At 53.7% G+C, this 20,490-nt stretch overlaps 2 protein-coding genes across 12 annotated transcripts in view; both read right to left on the bottom strand.

Moving 5' to 3' along the window:
- Usp19 (ubiquitin specific peptidase 19) overlaps window positions 1-6,368 on the bottom strand; it is a 12,077-nt gene extending 5,709 nt beyond the window's left edge. For 4 of the 10 annotated variants that reach the window (XM_027414575.2, XM_027414570.1, XM_027414574.2 and 1 more), the window contains exons 1-17: window positions 6,233-6,368; window positions 4,619-4,878; window positions 4,356-4,388; window positions 4,081-4,209; window positions 3,858-3,991; window positions 3,474-3,779; window positions 3,107-3,329; window positions 2,822-2,978; window positions 2,654-2,725; window positions 2,422-2,537; window positions 2,105-2,325; window positions 1,638-1,833; window positions 1,419-1,552; window positions 1,146-1,304; window positions 952-1,062; window positions 359-469; window positions 168-269 (exon numbers count right to left, since the gene is read on the bottom strand). In XM_027414575.2, coding sequence (XP_027270376.1) covers window positions 168-269; window positions 359-469; window positions 952-1,062; window positions 1,146-1,304; window positions 1,419-1,552; window positions 1,638-1,833; window positions 2,105-2,325; window positions 2,422-2,537; window positions 2,654-2,725; window positions 2,822-2,978; window positions 3,107-3,329; window positions 3,474-3,779; window positions 3,858-3,991; window positions 4,081-4,209; window positions 4,356-4,388; window positions 4,619-4,742 — 2,328 coding nt within the window. In that variant the 5' untranslated portion in view covers window positions 4,743-4,878; window positions 6,233-6,368. Of the gene's footprint in view, window positions 1-167; window positions 270-358; window positions 470-951; window positions 1,063-1,145; window positions 1,305-1,418; window positions 1,553-1,637; window positions 1,834-2,104; window positions 2,326-2,421; window positions 2,538-2,653; window positions 2,726-2,821; window positions 2,979-3,106; window positions 3,330-3,473; window positions 3,780-3,857; window positions 3,992-4,080; window positions 4,210-4,355; window positions 4,389-4,618; window positions 4,879-5,942; window positions 6,082-6,232 lie in introns of those variants that run through there. The other 6 variants (XM_027414577.2, XM_027414573.2, XM_027414576.2 and 3 more) reach the window with 4 other exon arrangements.
- A 211-nt stretch (window positions 6,369-6,579) lies between these two features.
- Window positions 6,580-18,674, bottom strand: Lamb2 (laminin subunit beta 2). Of its 2 annotated transcripts, none has more exons than XM_027414568.1 (33): window positions 18,582-18,674; window positions 18,409-18,494; window positions 18,102-18,274; window positions 17,882-18,017; window positions 17,725-17,798; window positions 17,145-17,333; window positions 16,980-17,043; window positions 16,540-16,742; window positions 16,331-16,451; window positions 15,839-16,027; window positions 15,488-15,667; window positions 15,256-15,368; window positions 14,913-14,992; window positions 14,699-14,831; window positions 14,380-14,538; window positions 14,176-14,303; window positions 11,762-11,891; window positions 11,409-11,601; window positions 11,190-11,333; window positions 10,784-11,015; window positions 10,544-10,707; window positions 10,238-10,462; window positions 9,929-10,146; window positions 9,741-9,837; window positions 9,280-9,652; window positions 9,001-9,185; window positions 8,686-8,927; window positions 8,254-8,602; window positions 7,750-7,957; window positions 7,531-7,672; window positions 7,160-7,336; window positions 6,907-7,066; window positions 6,580-6,829 (listed from the first exon to the last, which is right to left on the bottom strand). In XM_027414568.1, the coding sequence occupies exons 2-33, from the start codon at window positions 18,491-18,493 to the stop codon at window positions 6,693-6,695; spliced, it is 5,403 nt and encodes a 1,800-aa protein (XP_027270369.1). In that variant the 5' UTR covers window position 18,494; window positions 18,582-18,674; the 3' UTR covers window positions 6,580-6,692. The 2 variants fall into 2 exon arrangements, with proteins under 2 accessions (XP_027270369.1, XP_027270370.1); XM_027414569.1 differs by having other exon boundaries at window positions 6,907-7,063.
- Between the last annotated feature and the right edge of the window lie 1,816 nt (window positions 18,675-20,490).

Raw genomic sequence — 20,490 nt, 5'->3', positions numbered from 1 at the left:
CACACACTCACACACACACACACACACACACACACACACACACACACACATCACACACACACACACACACACAGGGTAAAACACTCATAAAATAAAACATTAATAAAAACAAACAAACAAAACACCTCATATGGCCACACACGCAGAAAATTGGTAAAGAGATATACCTCAGCCAGTCGTAGGTTCTCAGGCTTCACATGGACACTCTGAGAGAGGGAATCCAAAACTTCACTTGCGCTGGAGTTCTCCTTGCTAACACTCACCAAAAACTTTGGCAACAAAGGTAAAGTCAGTGTGGGGGAATGAAGAGAGTTATGTTTTTCTATGATCGCCCAGAGGGGAGGAGCTCCTTACTCACCTTGATGGGTTTGCTGTGGGGCTCCCGAGCAAAATAGAAGATGGGGAGAACCTTTTGCTTTTGAGGCAAAGGCACCGGAAGATAAAGGAACGGGTCAAAAGTGATGGAGACCTGTGTATGCAAAGGTGACACTAGGGTGACCAAGGGTCAAGATGCTCATTCCTGGAGAGTCTAATGCAGGGCTCTCACAGCCAGCCAGTCAGCAAACTCTGAGTCTTAGAGCACTAGACCGGGCAAGGGGACCCAGCAGGACCCACCAATGCCCCTTCTCTGGTACAATTCCTTTTCTGGCCGCTCAGTCACTTTCCCAAGATCCCCTTCATTGATCCTGCGTGCCTTTCAAACTGAGCCACAACTTCAGCACACCTTACTTATCTTTGCAGCACCACACCTCTCCATCCCAATACCCTCTCCCCTCCCCCAACTGCACTCAGCAGGCGGCTTCCTCTGCTTGGTGTCTCTGGACCACACAGAACCTCAGGCTTCTCTGCCACCTTCCTTCCCAATTTTGCCCTAACTCCCTGAAAATGCACAAGCTTCAACTTAATCTGACCAAACCAACGAGGGGGCCTCTCTGGGGGAGTCTACCACACCTTGGCACACACAGGGCACACCAGCTTCGACTTGTACTGGCCCTGGAACAGGTCCACAATGAATGAGTCGTTCCTCATCTTGTGTCGCTGCCATGCTTCCTCGGCCACCACCTGAGAAAGCACTGGTGAGAACTGAGGAGACTTAAGAGCTGAGACACACAAAAACCCCACCCTACAATCCCACCTTGACTGACCTCGTCAGGACGTCCATCAGAGTCCACAGTCTCTGTGTAGGGCTTGTTTTGGATCCGATTTAGGTCCTCATGTAGCCCATCCAACAAGAAAGCCATGAACTCTTGGGCATCATGCTGTGCATAGCCTGTGAACTGGCTGGCCTTGCTTGCCACAATGGCCTGCACCGGGAGGCCAAAGTGTTAATGAGAAATCTCAGTGCCCACTCACCAGGCCCCTCACTAGCCAGCCCTCCCAACCTTCTCTGAACAGGAGTGGGAGCAATCACAAATCACCTTTAGCTTGGAGGGCTGGAAGGCTTGATGCGTGCCTTTCCACAGGGCCCTGAGCAGCACAGCAAAGCCAATGGCCAGTCGCCCACCAGTCCCCAACGGGTTGTTGTAGTTAATCTCAGCTTCAAAGGATCGGTCTAAGACAGTCAAGCAGAGGTGTAAGAGGCAATGCTACCCCTTCGTCCTGTGCCCCGGCTCCTGGCCCCGACGCCCTGACCTCACCGTGGAAGAAGTCGCGAAGCTCCCGCGTGTTGGACAGAGACTGAATGACACTGTTCATGAAGCACGTGTTCCCTAAATTGACAAGGCCAGTAAAGCCTGGCAGACAGACCTTCTTCTCTTCCTCTTCCTCCTCCTCCACACTATCTCCACTCACCGGACTATGAGGCATTGGGGGCACCATACATGTGGGTTTGGGCTGTGGGAGCAAAGGGAACATGAGAGAGCCACCCCAATGCTCTCCAGCCTGACAATTATTATTATTACCACCTATTTTGTTTGTTTGTTGTTGAGACAGGGTCTCTCTGTGTAACAGCCCTAGCTGTCCTGGAACTTGCTTTATAGAGCAGGTTGGCCTTGTAGGCACAGAGATCCGCCTGCCTCCGCTTCCCAAGTACTGGGATTAAAGGCGTGCACCACCACCCAGCTTCCAGCCTCATGCTTGGCCCTTCCCTACCCAAGATTCTCACCGAGGCCAAGTGTGGTTCTGGCTTTGTAGCTACATGCTCCAAAGGGGTGCGGGCCACCACACCATCAAGCCCTGTGTCCTCAGATCGGGCCTTGGGTTTTTCCTTCTCCACAGCCCTGGCTTCCTCCTGGCCTGTCAGGGGGTGGGGGGTACCTCCTGGAGGGGCTGAATCCAAAGGGGTTGGACCTGTCGGCACGGCAACCTTTGCACCACCCACTGCACCTTAAAAAGGGGGAACGAGAGGGCTGGTGGTTAGCAGCATGTGTGACGGGGTCCTGACCAGTAAGGCTGGGCAATGAAGGGAGCTCGTGTGCAGACCTCGTGTAGCTGGGGCCTCCAGTCCCCCCCAGCGCTGACTCTGCCGCTTCCGGAGGCAGATATCGATGCGAGAGGCCGTGAAACAGAACGTACACTGCTCTGGCTCAATCAAGTTCCTGTCAGAGAAAAGCTGAGTTCAGAGATAGCAAATGAAGCAGGTGTCATGCTAGAACAAGCCAGAGAAATGGAAACCCAGGTGAGGGAAACAGTAATGGGGCTGGGCACCACCAACCTGAGCTTCACCTGCCAGCGGAAGATGGTGTGGGGCCCACAGCCCGGATGCAATCTCAGGAAATTTCCGTCCCTGCAGAGGCAGAGCGAGGAAGGGAAAGGACAAAGGGAGAAGTTTGAAACACACTCCCATTTGAAGCACACTGTCTGCCCCAACCCAGTCACACACCTGGTCTGGAAGATGAGTGTGAAGTCCTGCTCTCGGAAAAGGACTCGCGAGGTGTCCCTGCAGATCTCCTTCACATACACGTGCACCACCACCGAATCCGGCCCCTTCTCATAGGAGTCATTCTTGACAAACGCCAGGTTCACCATGGACTCTGGTTCTATGTTGAGACCATGGCTCAGTGCCACCAACCCAAGACAAATTCCAGCCTATTACCATATTCCTCCCTACCCACCCATCAACCCTGCAACCCAACTTGGGGGTCTACCTGGCCGATCCCCATTTTACCATCCATCAAAGTTGCAGAATCTGCTCCTACTGCCATCTCCTCTTTGATATGGTCATCTTTCTCATGGCCTCTGTTCCGGACCATGACTGGGGATGGGGAGACTGGGTCATTCCTGGGAGACACTGTATTCTCTCCTGTCAAAAGTGCTAAATTCTTCTCTGAGCCCAAGAGATTGGTTTGAGGGTTCAGTGGTAGTACATGGAGCTGCTCGTCAACCTCAACCTAACCACACACAAAAGGAAGGAAAGAAGAGAGGAGAAGGAAAAAGAAGGGTAAAATTTAGCCCTGGGTCTGGCAGGTGACACCCACTCTAGTCCACATTTCTTCCCCAATCTCCAAACACCCCAACAGGTACCTAACTCTCACCTGAGTAGCCGAGTCAGAAGACAGAAAGGGTGGGGCATCACCCTGGGGGCCAGGGCCATCCCTGGACCCTTCCCCTTCTGGCCCTCTGCGAAGATGCACGGCCCTCTTGGCGCTGGGCCCTGCCTGTGCCCCAGGGCCAGCCCCTGAGCCTACCTCACCACGGCCCTGGGCCCGCTTCTGGTTTCGGGCTTCCTGTTTAGCTCTGCGGGGCTCAGAGCCTGGCTCCAGGGCAATGGGAGACAGCTCTTGCCCATTCTCCTGGCACCGCAACCCTGGCACCAGCTCTTGGGTCCCTAGAGGTTTCTTCTGCCAAAGATACAATAGTTAGGCCCTGTTTAAATACACTGGGTATCCCCAGCTCCCATACACTCAATTGGAACTTACCAGGAGAGAGGGCCAGGTGAGCAGAGGCACCTTCTTGGGTAGTGTCAACTGTAGAAGTCCACCCTTACGAGCCTGCACTTTGGTGCAAGAACTCTGTATTTCAGCAAAAAAGACACCACCCCATTGCTGACCACCTGGAAAAAAAAAAAGTGTAAACAGTGATCTGAGGTGGGGGACAGTAGAGGACACAAAGGTGATATGTAGTCTGGGCAGATGAACACACCTGGAAGCCTCACCACACAGTCTGTGTCTGTGAAAGCAGCATCTACTTCCTCCAGACATAGGGGACCTGCTCCTACCCGCAGTTTAACAGTCACCTCATCTGCAGTCTGTCTCCAATCAAGCAACAATTCTACATGGAGAAGGGCAAACGGATCACAAGAGTTGTTGCTAATGACAACACACAGGTAAAAGAGCCGAACCTACTGCTTCACAGGAGAGCTAAATTCTCCCTTCCCTCAAGTAGCACTCAAAAGCCCCATTCCATTCAGTACTCACCCTCTTTGGTCTGCTCCTTTCCAGGAGTGGACGCTGGCAACAAGAGGAAAAACAGACAATAATGAGGAGGCAGATTCCAAGACCCCGCCGTCTGGATCTCAGCCAAGCTCCTCAGGTTTAAAGCTGAGGCTCTATCCAGCTCGAGATGGGTATTTTTCTCAGCACCAACCCATGGTAAAGGAGGGAGGAGACAGACCTCTAAACTGCATGTCCAGAGACCTGGGAAGAAGGAACCAGGAGGACTCTGGAAATGCCACTCCTACCTCTCCTGGGATCTCCATCTTTGCTTTCCTGGTTTGCTCGATCCTTCTGTTTCTTCTTACTAGTGGCCTCCTCCAGTCCTGGGGGCCCTCTCCTTGGGCCTGTAGTACTGGCCCCACCAGACATCTTCAGCCGCTTGGTCGCCAGCCAGAGCGCCCCAGGATCGGCAACAGCGTCTGGGTCAGGGCTGCGGCGCTTTCTTCCTGGCCCAGCTATCTTGGCAACTCTTTGTAGCCAAATTCTTCAGCAAGGAACCAACAGCCTAATGAAAACAGACTACGAATCACTGCCAAAGCCAAACAATTTGTTCCCTGCCTACAACCAGGACTCAGCAACTGAGGGCACTCTTGACCTAAAGGGTAATATCTTGTCACCATCTGAGGCAGCCATGAACACTCTAAAGCTACCCTGTGAGGAAATAAATAATTCAAGTAGCAGCAACTGCTTCAGGCCACACCTCCTGAGTAGCTACAAAAGAGCCACAATGCTGGAAGCTGCACTGAGGAAGAGCTAGGTCAAGGCAGTCATGGCCTGGGCCCAGGCTCACCCTCTGGACAGGAGCCATGGCTCCAACCCACAGGACTGGCACGCTGAGCAGAGCCGCTGTGTTTCCTTCACTCACTGGCTGCTTAGTCACCACCAGACAAGTAGAAGGTGAAGAAGAAGAAGGCAAGAGAGGCGGAGACCATCAAGTAGTTGTGGAAAGGCCAGACTATAGCTGAAAACGGACCCTCCCCAGGTGCTGCCACTGACCAGAAACAGTCCTGGTACTTAGGTGGCTAATCTGCTTCCTGCCGGCTCTCGTTTTTGTCAGAAACCTGCTCCTGAAACTACTTGGTCTCCCCAGCTCCAAAGAGAGTGAACTCAAGTGTTGCAACTTGCTGGTGGGCACGAAACAGACATCGCCCTATTTCCAGGTTCCTTCATTCGTCAGCTTTGATCCACAGAAGCCTAACCAGTTTCCCATTTGTATGTAGATTCTGGCTCTCTCCATCCAAAACCAAGTTTTCAAAACCAGACACTGAAGCCGGAGTGGAGGTGGAACGTAGACCTAGGACCCCTAGCAGCCTCAAGCCCGGCTTGCACAGCCAGAAGAGAGACGACTAGTCTATGATCCCTTGGGGGAGATGGGGTGATAAAAAATACCCTTGTCCGGCGAGAGGGATGAGCTCAATCTAGTGTCAGCCTGTCCAGGCCTGAGGGCAGAACACCCTGGGTTTCCTAGTCACAAGTTGAGTCCCTCCCCCATGCTCCCAGGACGTCAAGGCGGGAGAGCGACTATCCAGAGATCCCAGATGGTCGGAAAGGCTGCGCAGAGTTACTGACCACAGACCAACGCCCCAAGTAGGCAGCTATCCGACTCCAACCTCCGAATCCCAGGCCTGCCACCACCTCCTCCAGGAAGCCACCCTCGCTCGCCGCTAGTCCTCTTAAAAACAGAGAGGCCGGCCACAGGTGTAGCATAACGGCTCGGTCGGCATCGGTAGGCCCCTCACACCGCGGGGCTCGAGATGTCGAGGCTGGCACGGCCCGTGACCTTGAGCAGGCCGCCGCAGGCCAACGCCGCGGCCTTCCCGCCGCGGCCAAACCAGCGGCTTGCGGCCCGCACCACTCACCGAGCGAGACCGCCGCCACCAGCCCTCTTCGGGCCCTGGCAACCCGCTCTCGATTCCGGTTCCGGCGTCGAGTCGGTTCCGGTTCCGGCGCGCCCCTCCCCCGTCCCGGCTCCGCCGCCGCCGCTTCAGCCGCTTGTTTTGTTTCGACTTCTAGATAAGACTATGGGAGGCGGAGCTGCGAGCTGATGACGCACTTCCGGCAAGAGCGGGGGCTGTCGTGAAGGGCAGCTGTGGGGAGGGCCGGAAAGAAAGAAGAGGGATTCCGGTGCTGTGGCCTTTGCTAGAATTCCACTGATGACAATGTACAGAGGTCCTTCGCCCCTCCCATCAACGTCCAGACAACACAGTGGAGGTTCACACTGCTTTATTGAAAGCACTTGCTAGCCAAAAGCTCTTTAATGTGTGGACACACACGCGTGTGGATCAGTGCCTGGGGACAAGGCTAGGCCCTGGGGAGTGGTCACTGGCAGGTGTTGTAGATCTGGACCTGCAGGTTGATGGCCTGAAGCACACTGCGCATCCTGGCCTCCAGCCCATCCAGCTGGGCCGCCTTGCCCTCCAGCTGACGTTCATTCTCTTCATAGGTGCCCTCCAGTTCTAGAAGGGTCAAGAAACAGTTCAGGTCTTTCTCCCACAATCCCACCTCTCTAGCTCCCGCCCACCACGGTCCTCACCCTGGAGCCGCTGCAGCTTGTCCTGTGCGGCTTGCAGCAGGCCCCGAGCCTCGTCCCGCAGTTGTTCTGCCCGGGCCTGTGCGGCCAGCACACCTTCAGCCTTCCTTTCAGCCAGCGCCCTCACAGTTTGGTACTGGTCACCCACTTGTTCCCGCAGCTGCTGCAGATGTAAAAGGCAGGGTCAGTCTGCTAGTACGGTGGGGCCCTAACTACACTACCGCTACTCCCCCAGGGTGGCTTTGCCTCGACTTACCTTTTCAGCCTCCCTGGCACGGCTCTGAGCACTGCCTGCTGTTTCTTCAGCTGTAGATGCTGCCAGGCTATTTCCTGCCCGTTTCAGTTTCAGGGCCTCCAGGAGAGCATCCAATTGCTGAGTCCGCTCACTTGCAGAGTTCAATGACTGCTCTGCCCCTGCCACCCGCTCTTGTACCTGTCACAGAGGGGCCCAGGATTAAACAGATCCACCTTTAGTCCCAGGGATTGAGAGGGAGAGGAAGGTTGATCTCTGTGAGTTTCAGGCCGGCCAGGACTACACGGTGAGACCTGGTTCCAAACACAACAAAACAGATCCAGAGGACACGCTCATAACCTTGTCCCACTGATGCCCTAGGGAGACCACCACACCTGGTGCAGGGTCTGTTCTGTGTTCTGTGTGTCAGCCACAGCTCCCCGGATGGCTCCCTGAGCAGCACCCTGTGCCCTCTGAGCCTCCTCCAGTGCTGCCTGCACGGTCTCTGCCTTCTGTTTCTCACCCTCAGCACGGCTCCTGAGGAAAAGGGGAGATCAGGGTCTGCCAGTATCAGGACCAGGTTTCAGGAATGGGGGCCGGGGCTGGGGTCAGACCGTGCCCGCTGTGCATCTTGTAGTAGCCGCTCAGCCCGACGCACATCGCCCATAGTATGTGCCAGGATTGCGTCCACATCCGCCAGGCTTCGGACGCGTTCTGCAATCTCACTTGCTAGGTGCTGGATCTGCTCAGGTGAGGCTGGGATGGAGAGTTCCAGCACCCTTGTGGCTACCATCTCAATACTGTCAGGATCGGCTCCCTCCTCTGTGGAGACACAGACAAGAGCTTAAGAACAGATTCTCCTGCGTGAGCGTGGGAACATAATCTTGGATACGTGGGTTCTCAGACTGCACATGCCATGGGAGTTTGCTAAAAGGGGTAAGGGTGTGAACAGAGAACAGAGACTATATAAGAGGCAGAGACTTAGGGACACTGACTGGACATGGACTCGGGGGCCAGACATAGGGTCATAAACACGTGCTCATCGCAGACCCCGAGACTCAAGTACACACAGACATAAGGGAAACAATCACAGGGCCGGGGCCACGTGGGGGGCTCACGGCTGAGGAAGTCCTTCACATTCTGGATAAGTTCCCGAAGCTCCTGGTTGGCCTGCTCCACTTGGCCCCTAGAAGCATTAGCCTTGTCCAGGGCTGCCTGTGCCCGCTGGTGTGCCTCCTCTGCCTGCCGGCGAGTCTCAGACACTCGGCCAAGGATGCCACCACCTTCTACCAGTGCCCGCTGCAGCTCGGCCTGTGTGAGCCGAGCCCGGCCCAGAGCCAGATCTGCTGTGGCTGCTGCCCCACTGCAACCAAGGCCACCGCAACGGGGCTGCCCATCCTCATCCCGACATCCGGCACCCCCACAGGGGCTGCTAGCACAGGATTGGTCCCCTGGTGCCCCACACACCTGCCAGGCACAAAACAAATCAAGGTTCTGTGGGAAGAATACCCCCCCACAGCTGCCTATCCCACCCCACGCTTACACCTCACCAGTTCATTTATGCCTGTCAGGCTCAGGGTGTGGGTACGGGAAGAGAGCTGTCCCAGTGCCTTTTGGTTTGCTAACTGTTTGCGGCTGAAGTTTTCTTTTTGGGCCCCCATGAGCACTTCTGTCCGACGCCGGGTGTCTGCTGAATTGCTCACTGGGCTGGGTACTGCAAGGGTAGAGGTGTTGGCACGGCGTTCTGCTTCTGTAGACTGGCTGTGGGCATGTCGGATGCTGTCATAGGCACCTAAGTTGGATCAGAGGGATCGGTCAGCTGAAAATTGGCCTTGGCCCACCTGCCTCGTTAACCAACAACTCACCTAAGAAATTTGAATGTTTGAGGATGTCCAGATGCTGGTCAAGCTGCCTCAGTGTGAGATTAAGCGCAAGCCCGTCTCTCTCCAGACCACTGAGTGCATGGTTGGCATTGAAGTTCTCATCCTGTACATCTGTTAGCTCTGCTTCTAACTGAGTCAGGCGCTCAGTGGTCTTCCCAATTTCATGGCTATAATCAACAGGGAACATGTTTAGAGAGGCTTCAGTCCAGGTCTTTTGGGCCTTTGCTCCATCCCACCATATTTATTTAGTCCCATCCATACCGCAGTCCTTCTGTGGCCTCTACAAGCTTGGCGGTAGAGGCTGCTGAGGCATTGCGGGCACTCACGATGGCCTGTACCATGCCCAGCTTCCCCTGCATGTTCAAAAAGATGCTCTCAAAGGCACCCAGCACACCCGTTTGCTGCAACTCCTGGGCCCACTGCTCCAGGCGTCGTGTACGAGCAGCCAAGTCCTGTACAACACGATCCCAATCTCCAAAGCATGCATGGCAGGGGTGACAAGCAGGAAAAACACCTGAGAAGCCACGAGCACACTGGTCACAGCGCACGCCAGACACGCCTGGACGGCAGCTACAATGGCCCGTGGAACGGTGACACTGAGGGTTGTCTATTCCTCGAGGATCACAATCACAAGCTGCAGAAAAAGACAAACCATAGTATGAAGGCTGTGGTGATGCAGGCGGAGACAGGCTTCATTCTCCCCGTCTCTCCAGGGTTCTCACCACGGCACTGCAGGCCAGGGTCTCCCCAGTGGAGCTTTTGGCACTCAGAACAAGTCCTTCCACCAAAGCCGGCATGACAGTGGCACTGCCCTGTGAACTAGGACACAAACAGAGCAAGGGTCAGAGTCTCTACCAAAAGTTGAGCCTGTGAGGCAGATAGCGGGCGGCCTCTACCCAGGGTTCCATACCTCATTGCAGGTGGGGCCTCTGGCCCTGGTTGGGTGGCAAGCACAAGGCTGACAGCCACGGCCACTGGTGAAGTTCCAGAAGTTGGGGGCACAATGGTCACAACTAAGGCCTTGGACATGGGGGAGGCATGGGCACTGCCCACTGCTCGGGTCACAGCGGCACTGGTCAGTGGATGGGCACTGCTGGGGATTTGTGCCGAGAGGATTGCAGGTGCAGCCTGGGCAAGCCGAGACAGACACAACAATCAAGGGGATCTCTCCCTGGCAGAACCCCCGCCCCCAACCATCACTTCCCATATCCAAACTCACGGTGACAGCTCTGTCGGGCTGCTTGCCCATGGAATCCAGGCTTGCAATGGCCACAGTGGGGCCCTTCTGTGTTGTATAAGCAACGCAAGCATTGCCCAGTGTGGGGATCACAGGCATCAGGGTCTGTGGGGTCGATGTTTCCACTGCATTCACACAGCTGACACTGGCCACCTGGCTTTGATGGGTCTCCAAAGTGCCCGGGGGCACAAGCTTCACACCGAAGCCCTGTTCACAGTCAAGAGGAAACCATGAGTGCTACGCTTAGCCACGTTACCCTAATCCCATACCTGTGCCCTGCCCACTCACCAGTGTAACCAGCTCGGCAGTGGCACACAATTTGCTGGGAATATCCATCCCGGTGGCAAGAAGTAGCAAAGTGCCGCTGGCTCCCAGGACCCTCAGGACAGGGACAAGGTCGGCACTGGCCTCCATATGGTAGCCGTGGGTCCCCATGAAAACCAGCAACGCACCTGCAGGGGAACGAGTGAGAGCTATCTGCAGGCAGCCTGCCCAGCCACCAACCACTCACAGCTGCTCTAGGCTCACCTTTCACAATGCTCGCCCCCTGTGTAATCACGGCAGCCCAGGCAAGCGCCTGTGTGGGTATCGCATTCATCTGCATGCCCATTGCAGACACACGGCCGGCAATTGGGGAATCCCCACTGGCCACGTTGACAGTGGTCACAGCGAAGACCAAAGGCACCAGTTCTGCAGGGACATTGTCCGCTAGTCCCTTCACACAGGGCACTGAGTGCCCCGTCAGGGCTGCACTGGCAGGCTGGGGATAAGATAGAAACAGTCAGGGTGGGAAGGCTGAGAATGAGAGTACAAGGAAGTCCAACCAAGGACAGGATCCAAGGCAGAGTTGAGGAAGGAAGAAGTTAATGAGAGGGAAGGGGGAAGTCCTGAAGTGGGAAAGGAATGAAAATGGGGACGTTTAGAAGACACACACCTTGACAGCCTGCAGGACCAAAGCCATAAGAGCCAGTGGCACAGACATCGCAGCGGCGTCCAGCCACTCCAGGTTTGCACAGGCATTGGCCACCATGAGGGTTGCACTCAGAACTCAGTGAGCCTTGAGGGTCACACTGACACGCTGTGAGCGGGAGAGGAAGAGCAGATTAGGCTAGGTCCCCACCTCTGCCTACCAGTTCATAACCAGAGTACTTACGCAAGGCACCATTGTAGATCAAGGAGGACAGGCTGATGAGGAGGGGGGCACAGGCTTCAGATAGAGGGGTCTTGCTGGGCATCAGACCTTCCTCATGGCAACGGTAGCGTTCAAAGGTGGTACGGCGCTCCAAGGCAGCGGCATCACCCCCACTAAACATCTCGAGCACCAAGACATGGGGCTGCAGCACCAGCTGAAGAGAGGTGCAGGAGGGTGATTCACATCAGACAGCAGTCCTACCACAGAGCCATTGGCCTGCCTTTCCTATCACAGACCCTCCGAGTCCACTGCCATAATCTCCACCCCATAGGCCCTGCCATCTTTGCTGATATGAGCAAGAGGGGCTTGTTCACCGAGTCAATGAGTAGTCCAGACCCAGAGTAGGTTTCAGGACGGGCACGTCCCCCTGTCCGCATCAGTTTCAGATTCAGTTTGTAGGAGATACCAGGCTCAAGGCAGACGGGTCTGGGAAACACCAAAACCCTGCGGGTGGGGAGGAGAGACAGCATAGGATGCTACTCAGGGTCCATGCAACGACCATCCTGAGCCTTTTAGTTATTTTTGTTATTGTTGTTTTTGATTTTGTTGTTTTTTGGTTTTTTTTTTCAGACATGGTTTCTCTATGTTAACAGTCCCGGCTATCCTGGAACTCACTCTGTAGATCAGGCTGGCCTTGAACTCACAGAGATCCTCTCTTCTGCCATTAACACTGCCACTCATGGCAATCGAACCTATTGACCAAGGCAGAGACTACTGAGCCACACTAGCCAACATGTACCTGCTGAGTCCCTGACAGGAAATTTGAACAGAAGAGTCCTATAGATGTGGCTTTCTGGAACCATACAGCCACACAGACCAATGTCACCTAAAATACAGAGCCTGCAACATGTATCTCTTGACATTACAATCTGTCAGGTTTTCTTTTTCTCATTTGTTATTTTTATGTATGTACACATGCATGCATATATGTATTTGTGTGTATATGTGTGTATATGTGTGAGAGCATGTGTGCACTGTGTGTGTGTGTGTTGTAAGTTCATGCACCACATGTGTGGAGGTACCAACAGAGGCCAAAAGAGGTTATTGTTGGATCTCTTGCAACTGGAGTTACAGACAGTTGCAGCCTTCCAGTGTGAATGCTGGGAACCAAACGTGGGTTCTCTGAAACAAGAGCAGTGTTCTTAACTCCTTTCTCCAGCCCTGTTTTTTTTTTTTTTAATTTTGGTTTTTGTTTCTTTCTTTCTTTTGTTTTGCTTTTAAAGACCCAATTAAAATATGAGTAATTTATTTTGTAGCCCCCGGGATTGAACCTACAGCTTTGTAGGTGTAAGCTAGGAACAGGTCACTGAACTACATCCTCAGACCTTTGTTCCCTTCCCTTGAAATCCTGTCTCTCTGTCCCCTACGTGATTCACATCACCTTGTAAACCCAAACACGAGTTCTTTAATTCCACTCCCAAATCCTCCTCCAATCCCACAGCTGCTACTTCATCTTAGCTTTCCCGCCCAATAAATCCATGGAGACCCCTGTAGTCACTGCCAGCTAGCCCTCTACTCCAGTGGGACTCTGGCCCACTTTGTGTCAAGGTCACCAATGACCTGCATGTTGCTAAACTCAATGGCCCTTTTCTGTTCTTATCTGGCTCCAGCATTTAGCATCACGGCATAAATTCACGGTACCTTCCTCTTTACTCTTTTCTCTTAGTCTCTGTGCCCTGGCCCACATCCCTACTTTTTCCTTCTTCCCACTTATTTCTCCTTTTTTGAGGCAAGGTCTTAGGTGTACCAGATAGATACTGAATTTGCTGTGTAGCCAAGAATGTCTTGAACTTCTGATCCCCCTGCCTCCACGTGCTAGGATTACAGGCACAAGGTACCACAACCAGCTCATGGAAATCCAATTTTACTCCAGCATTACTCCTCCCAGGAATCCCACACACTGGCCTTAACCCTCAACCTAAAGACTCTCAGAACTATTCCTTCTCAGCACTTGAGACACTAAGGCAAGAAAATCTCAAGTCTTAGGTTAGCCTGGAACTGTTATAAGAACCTGGATCTGAGCTGGGCGGTGGTGGTGGTGCACACCTTTAGTCCCAGCTCTTGGAGGCAGAGGCAGGCAGATCTCTGTGAGTTCAAGGCCAGTCTGATCTGTAGAACAAGTCCCAGGACAGCCAAGGCTACACAGAGAAACCCTGTCTCAAAAAGGAGAGAGGCCCAGGGTGGCCAACAGAGTAATGAAAAAGATAATGATACAGAAAAAAAAAAAAAAAGATAATGATACAGGAAACAAATACTTCCAAAATGTAACAAACCTTAACCAGTCACACCCTTTCTCTGATACCACACTGCCTTGCTACCATCACTATCATAGGATGACTTCTGTCAATTAATGCCTTGGCCTCTGAAACTCATACCCTTGAGAAAGCAGACCCTGTTTTTTGTTGTTGTTTTGGTTTGGTTTCGGTTTTTTCGAGACAGGGTTTCTCTGTGGCTTTGGAGGCTGTTCTGGAACTAGCTCTTGTAGACCAGACTGGTCTCAAATTCACAGAGATCCGCCTGCCTCTGCCTCCTGAGTGCTGGGATTAAAGGCGTGTGCCACCACCGCCCAGCCAGACCCTGTTTTATCTAGGACTTTCCTGTGAGCACAGCCAGCAGCACCCAGAAGGACGGATTTGAAAGAAGGAACAGATAAGAAAGCAATGTGGTCTTTCGGGTGATCTTCGTGGAATAAGGGCTGGCCCCACAAGCCTTACCACTGTGCCCTCACCTGGTGTTTGGTTGAAGCATCCCGTGAATGCGGTCGTCCTTAGGCAGCACATGCCCACAGGGACTGTGGGCAGATACAGGCCCCGGGCGATGCACAGTCAGTTCCAGCTCTGCCCATTGCTCAGGAACCTGGTGGAAGAGGAGAGTGGAGAGGATTCTTCCACATCCAGAATGTCTGCACAGGTCAGCTGTCACAGGGTCTAACCTGAGGCTCCCAGCGCAGTAGCAGGTCATAGTCCATGGCCCTTGGCAAAGAGGTCACCAGGAACTCCACTTCCTGGCCTTCCCGAAGCCGTACAAAGCCTGAGCCAGTCCAGGATGGAGTCTCTCTGTTGGTTGCCAGACGTTCTACCACCTCAAGTGCCTGAGAGTCAACATGGTCAAAGCAGGGATGAGGACTCAGGTGAGGTGCCACCTGTGCCGCCACAGCCAGCCCCAAACACCTGCCAAGGCCTCCCCTAAGAATCCCTTCAAAGCACGCCTCCTCTTTAGCCACGCCACCCACAGCTTGTGAGTGCTCCCACCTGCCCTCGGGCATCCTCAGCCTCCCAAGTTAAATGGTCTAGAAAAGGCCGGAAGTAGCCAGGCTGCACTTGTTCACAGCGCCGTCCAATCATGTGCTGGCGGCAGCGGCACTGGCCTGTGGCCTCATCACACCTGAGGAATGCTGAGGTTACTTAAGGGCCACCCCCTTTGTCTTCCCTACCACCACCCAAGCCCAAGTTATACAGCACTCACTGAGGATCCACGGCACCACCCACGTCGCAGTCACAGGGGCGGCAACCAAGCAGGTCATGGCTCAGGCCCCAGTGGCCAGGCTGGGAAGAAGGGATTGATGGAGGCCAGAAACCTACTTCTTTTGTTACCCATCAGTGAATCCAACCACACTCCCAGCCTCTACCACTGACTGGTGAACACAGTCCCCAGACCAACTGATCCATACCCTTGGCCTCCCAAATCAGAGGCTTCTCATTCAGGACTAGACCCTAAGTCCTCAGTACCCACCCACTGGACTTGGCCCCCAGCCATGTGCTTTGAGGACAAGTCCAAGACCCTGGAATCTCAGATCGCTCAGTCTCACCAGGCAGCGGTCACAGCCATGTCCAGTCACCAGCCGCTTGCAGAAACAGGCTCCACTGTTGGAGTCACAAGGGGTGGCCCCAGGCACTGTGCCCCGTGAATTACACTGACAACCTGTAGTGAAAGAGGCCCATTAGCACTGTAGAAAGGAGATGTGCTCAGATTTATCTGCTTCAGAAATAAGAGGCCAGAGGTTAAAGGTCAGCATAGGAGTAACAGCAGGAAGTACATACGCTGGCATCCTACAGGGTCACTGGCACTAAGTCCAAAGAAGCCATCACGGCATTGCTGGCATCGAGTGCCAACCACATGTTCTTTGCAGCGACACTGGCCTGAGACCAGCCCTAGCACAGGGTCATCATGGGAATCACAACGACCGCCATCTTGAGAGCCCATAGGGTCACAGTCACAGGCTGAGAACAAAGGAGAGTATAAGTCATCCTATCCCAATGGTACAGCATCAGTTCTAAGCCTTCCCTATTGCTGTTCTGGTTCCACCCCGAGCCCTTACCACACAGATTCTGGCTTCCTAGTTCCTGACTCGGGCTTAGTTTTCTCTCCCTTATACCCAATCCCAGCCTTACGACGGCACGCAGCTGGATCCCGCATGTCCTTGGTTGGGTCATGGTAGAAGAAGGGGCGGCAGAGCTCACAGTGGCGCCCAGCTGTGTTGTGCTGACATCCATCACATACCCCTCCACTCACATTGCCGGATGCCAGGTACACAGCCATGTCAAAGTGGCAGCTATGAGCATGCCCGTTGCACTCACACTCTGGGAAGAAAGCAAAAGCCAATTGAGAAACCAGGTCCTTAGGATAAGGGACACAGGGAAGAGTGTCATCACTTTACGTGGGTACCATAGGCCAGAATTTGTAGCGGGCAGCTTAAGGACTTCAAGGCTTCAGAATCTATGGGACTGGTAGCCAGAACAGATTATAGAGGAGGGCTGAGGATCATCAGGGATATCAAGGCCTGGATACCCTTTAGATGCAGCCTAGGAATTTAGGGCTTGGCCAACCAGCATTTGGTTTAAACCAGGGCACAGTCAGGCTACAGAGTTCTGTGTCTCACTCACTCCGACAGGCATGAGTATGGCCGTCCTCAGCAGGATGCCAGGGAAGGTCATGATAGAAATCCCGACACTGTTCACAGTTGAGACCACGAGTATTGTGTTTGCAGACACAGGCCCCATGTACCTTGAAGACATTCAGGAAGGTTGGTAGCACTATCTGGCTATGCCCACCCCTCCCCATAACCCTATTCCAGTCAAGTGAAGGCCCTTACCATGCCCTCAGCATGGGCTGGCGCCCCAGGTGCAGGGGCGCACTGTGAGGCGTGCCCATAGCAGAAGCAGTTGCCTCGGACAACAAGTTCATAGAGGGCATAATAGTATTTCTCCCGGATCTCCCGCCGTGGGTCCAGCAAGTTGTCTCCCAGCGTGTGAAGCCGAGTCAAGTTCACTCGTAGGTTGGTGATCTTCAATAGGTCTAAGAAAGGAAAGAGGGTTTTGTCCAACTAGACAGGCAAGCTCTGGTTGCCTCATACCCACCCAGGGGTTGCAGCTGCCAAGGTCACCTTGGGAGCCCTCTTTTCTATTGCTACCAGAGCTAAACTGGGCTTGGCATCTGCCCTAGGAAGCACCCAAAATAGTTACTGAGGCCCCAAATAGTCCCCATCCATCCGGACACTGGGCCTGTGCCAGTCTCCAGGGGTAGAGTACTTACTCTGAATCCGTGAGCTGTAGGGGTCTGGGATAGGGATAGCAGGATCCAGCACACGGTAGATGACCTGGCATGGCAGGAAGCCCACAGAGGTATCAGACCTTGCTTCAGGTGCACCACAGACCCCATAGAGCCCTTCCTAGTCTCCACCCAGATCCCAGCCTTTACCTCGCCTTCAGTGGATGGCTCGATTTCTGAGTAGCGAGACTCACAAACCACATCGTCCCAGTGCCGTGGGGGGGCCAGTGGAACTCCTGGGAAGTCAGCCCCGCAGTCATAGGAAAAATATCGGTACACATGCCACGTGCGACCAAAGTCTGCAGAGCGCTCCACCAGCATGGCAGCAGGACGAAATGTCTGGTTGGGGAGGAGGACACGTCTGATTAGCAGGAACCAGGGCCTCAGCCCAACCTAGGCTTCTGAGAGCCCTGCTTAGTCATGATCACTGCCAAGCAGCTCACAGACAAGTGGAAGTGACTGAGAACCAGGCAATCAGACCCGGGAGGGTAGCCGCCTCTGACAGGTAGGCTAGTGTCTGACCTAGTCTAGGAATGCAGCACAGGAGAGCATGTGCAAAGGCCTGCAGCATGCTGAGCAATGGAAACTATGCAAGAAATGACCAAGTTTCATATGTAATCAGAACACAACATGGGAGCTTGGGGAAGCTGGGTTGTAGAGCTGGGACTCTGTCGGGGGCATTGGGGAGCAAAGCAGGGCAATTGGGGCAGGTTCACGGCTATGCAGGCACCTTGAAAGTCATAATGAGATGGGTAAAATGGAACTCAGCTTCCAGGTCCAGTTGGATGGTGACCCTTGGAACACCTGCAGCAGGAGGCAGAGGTCAAGGTTCTGAGGTGACTGGCATATAAGCCCTGACCACTTTAATGACCTCCCCACGGGCTCACCATTCTCTGACTGCCACCAAGCTGCCCGGCGTTGTGGTGCAAAGCTGGTGACTACATTCTGGATTCGGTGGCTGTTGGGGTTGTCTCGAGCAGAGAAGGGCTGCCGGGAGTCACACAGGAAACACTTCTTCTCATCCTGTATTGGGTGGAGGTTAGTACCAGTACCTTAGCCAGGCCAACCCCACCCTGGCCCAGCCTCTCATCCAGTCCCCAGCAGCACCTGCAGGTGACTGACGATACAGTAGGGCTGAGGGCTATGCAAGCCACACGTGGATGAGGCAGTCAGTCTGTCCGCACGGCCCACCAACAGGTCACCAGTGGCTGGATAGCAGCTTCCTCGAGAACAGCCAGGTACATCCAAGGAAGGGGACTGGGCCAATGTGGCAGCCAGCACTGGGGGCAGTGGGTTAACCAGTTCAGCAGTGATTTTATTAGGTAGCCACATCCCTTGGGCCCCTGGGACTGCCAGCCACCCCTGGACCTTAACATCATATCCCATAACCTTGGGCCTCGCCAGGCCCCCTCACCACTTAGAAGCAGGCCCAGGCGAAGTTCCCAAGGCAGAGGCTGTCCCTGCTGGCCCCTCCCTGGTTCTCCTGAGGCCCACTCCATCCTGAAGAGAAGGAAAATAGAGATAAGGAGAGATAAAGAGTCCAAAGACGAAGCCCACCGCCTCCCTTGGGTTGATGCTGGCCCTGACCTTGTAGGTACTGGGCTGCTTTCCCTCCAGGCCCTCAGTCTGTCCCAGGTCTGTCCAGCAGTCACTCCTCCACAATCTGAGAGAGTCTGACGACTTTGGGTAAAGTTGGAAAGCAGGGAAGGAAGAAAAATATGGAGTGGATTTTGGACGGGATTATAACAGGCTAGCGCCCCCAACCCCTGCCATATCTCTGTGCTGTGGAAATAAGCCTCTTGCCAAGAACCAGACATTGTCCACTTCACCCACAATTTTTTTTAAAGGTGAGACTTATTTAGAAGAGTGGCAGAGGTGTACTTAGCAAAGAAGCAGGTTAGTTAAAAGAGCTAATAAGAAAAGGAAAGAGTCCATGGAGAATTGGAGTAGGCTACTCAGAGGCAGGGAACTCGTGGGAGTATCTTCAATGCCTCTGTAAAGTCCAGATTTGTACAGAGACCAGGGCAAGATGGAGAGCTGATAGCTGAGGTGACAGGAAGGGGGCTTATGGAGCTGGGGGAGTGGAAAAGGTAAATAGGAGGTTTGTGATCTTTGAGACAAGGAAGGCAAATCTGAGGAGCTTATGGCCTTTGTCCTTGGTGTCACTATGGAAACCACTGTCAAATCATCCTCAGGCTCCCAGGATTACAGCATCAGCAGGGAGATGAAATAGATGCAAACTGGAATTCTAGTGCACCTGTGGGAAGGTTTATGGCGACCCAAAAGACCAAGTAGGACTGACCTCTGGGCTATACTGGGTGGACCACACAGTGCTGAAGCACAGCTCTGAGGAACTGGAGCGTGCGTAGTCACTACAGCAAATGGGTTCCAAGAAACATTGCCTGTTTCCTAATTAAAATGGGCTGTGGCTACTCAGCCACCGGATGTGGGATCTGGGTGACAGACCTCCCGACCCCAGCAGCAGCGAGTGAATCCGAATCTTGTGGCTATTTATCCATTTCGGAATTTCCAGTCCTCTGGAGCCCGGGAGCTAGAGTTGGAATGCGCGCACCCACTAGGCGCGCGCCCCACCCAGACCCCTGGGACTTCAGGCGGGAAGAGGGTGGGTCCAGGGTCTGTAAGGCTTGCTGTGAGTGCCACAGCTATGAACAGACTGCTGGAGATCCAGCAGAGATTACTAGAAGCTGCAGGCGCCTGTGGAAATGCTGAGGGTTCTTCAGAGGAAACTTTCTGCTTCACAAAGGAGAATGGGGGCGGGACAGTCAACCCGTTGGATTTTCTCTGTCACTTGAGTAGTCTGCAGTCACCTAGAGGGTCCTGTGGGTAACCTAGGGAAGCTCTGGGATACTCGAAATGATCAATCAGAATTTTAGATCAAACTGTCCCCGGTGCTTTGACTGTTTCTTGGGAGCCCATTCCTCATGCCGGATTGCCTTGCCCAGCCTGAATTCAGGGGGAGGTGCTCGGTCGTTTGGCAGCTTGGGAGGCCTGCTCCTTTCTGGGCGATTACGGAGACGGGCGGGCGGATGGGGGGGGGGCGGAAGGGAAGAGGCGACAGGGAGTGGGAGGACAGGAGGGAGGGGAGGCTGGGGTCGGATGTAAAATTAATTAATAAAAAAAGATCCTGTAGCAAAAAAAAAAGTAAGAATTTTAGATAACTCTGCGTTAGAGGTGGTAGGGTGAGGTTAAGGCATCAGAGGGTGTCAAGGGGTTACATGATACTCTATTGTAAGGTTAGAGTGCCAATGGGGGACATCATAGCGTCACATTTAGGACCGAGGGTACTCAGTGAGATCTCTGGTCTCAAAATCAAGATGAGAATTCTTGGTGCAACCCAGGTTTCAGAGTCCTTTTTTGGTTTTGTTTTGTTTTTGATTTTCAAAACAGGGTTTCTTTGAGTAACAGCCTTGACTCTCTTAGAACTCACTTTGTAGACCAGGGTGGCCTTGAACTCACAAGTGTTGGGATTAAAGGC

This window comes from Cricetulus griseus, chromosome 4 (assembly GCF_003668045.3).
Source record: "Cricetulus griseus strain 17A/GY chromosome 4, alternate assembly CriGri-PICRH-1.0, whole genome shotgun sequence".
In the NCBI taxonomy this organism is placed as follows: domain Eukaryota; kingdom Metazoa; phylum Chordata; class Mammalia; order Rodentia; family Cricetidae; genus Cricetulus; species Cricetulus griseus.
This window is presented reverse-complemented; position numbering and strand designations above follow the sequence as displayed.

Bases quoted from the DNA above. Each gene is read 5' to 3' on its own strand.
- Lamb2 (XM_027414568.1), bottom strand. From the start codon at position 18,493: ATGGAGTGGGCCTCAGGAGAACCAGGGAGGGGCCAGCAGGGACAGCCT. The intron at 14,832-14,912 runs GTGAGTGCTGTA...AGCATTCCTCAG, and splicing joins GGTGGTGCCGTGGATCCTCA to GTGTGATGAGGCCACAGGCC. The intron at 14,539-14,698 runs GTGGGAGCACTC...GTTGACTCTCAG, and splicing joins CTGAGGATGCCCGAGGGCAG to GCACTTGAGGTGGTAGAACG.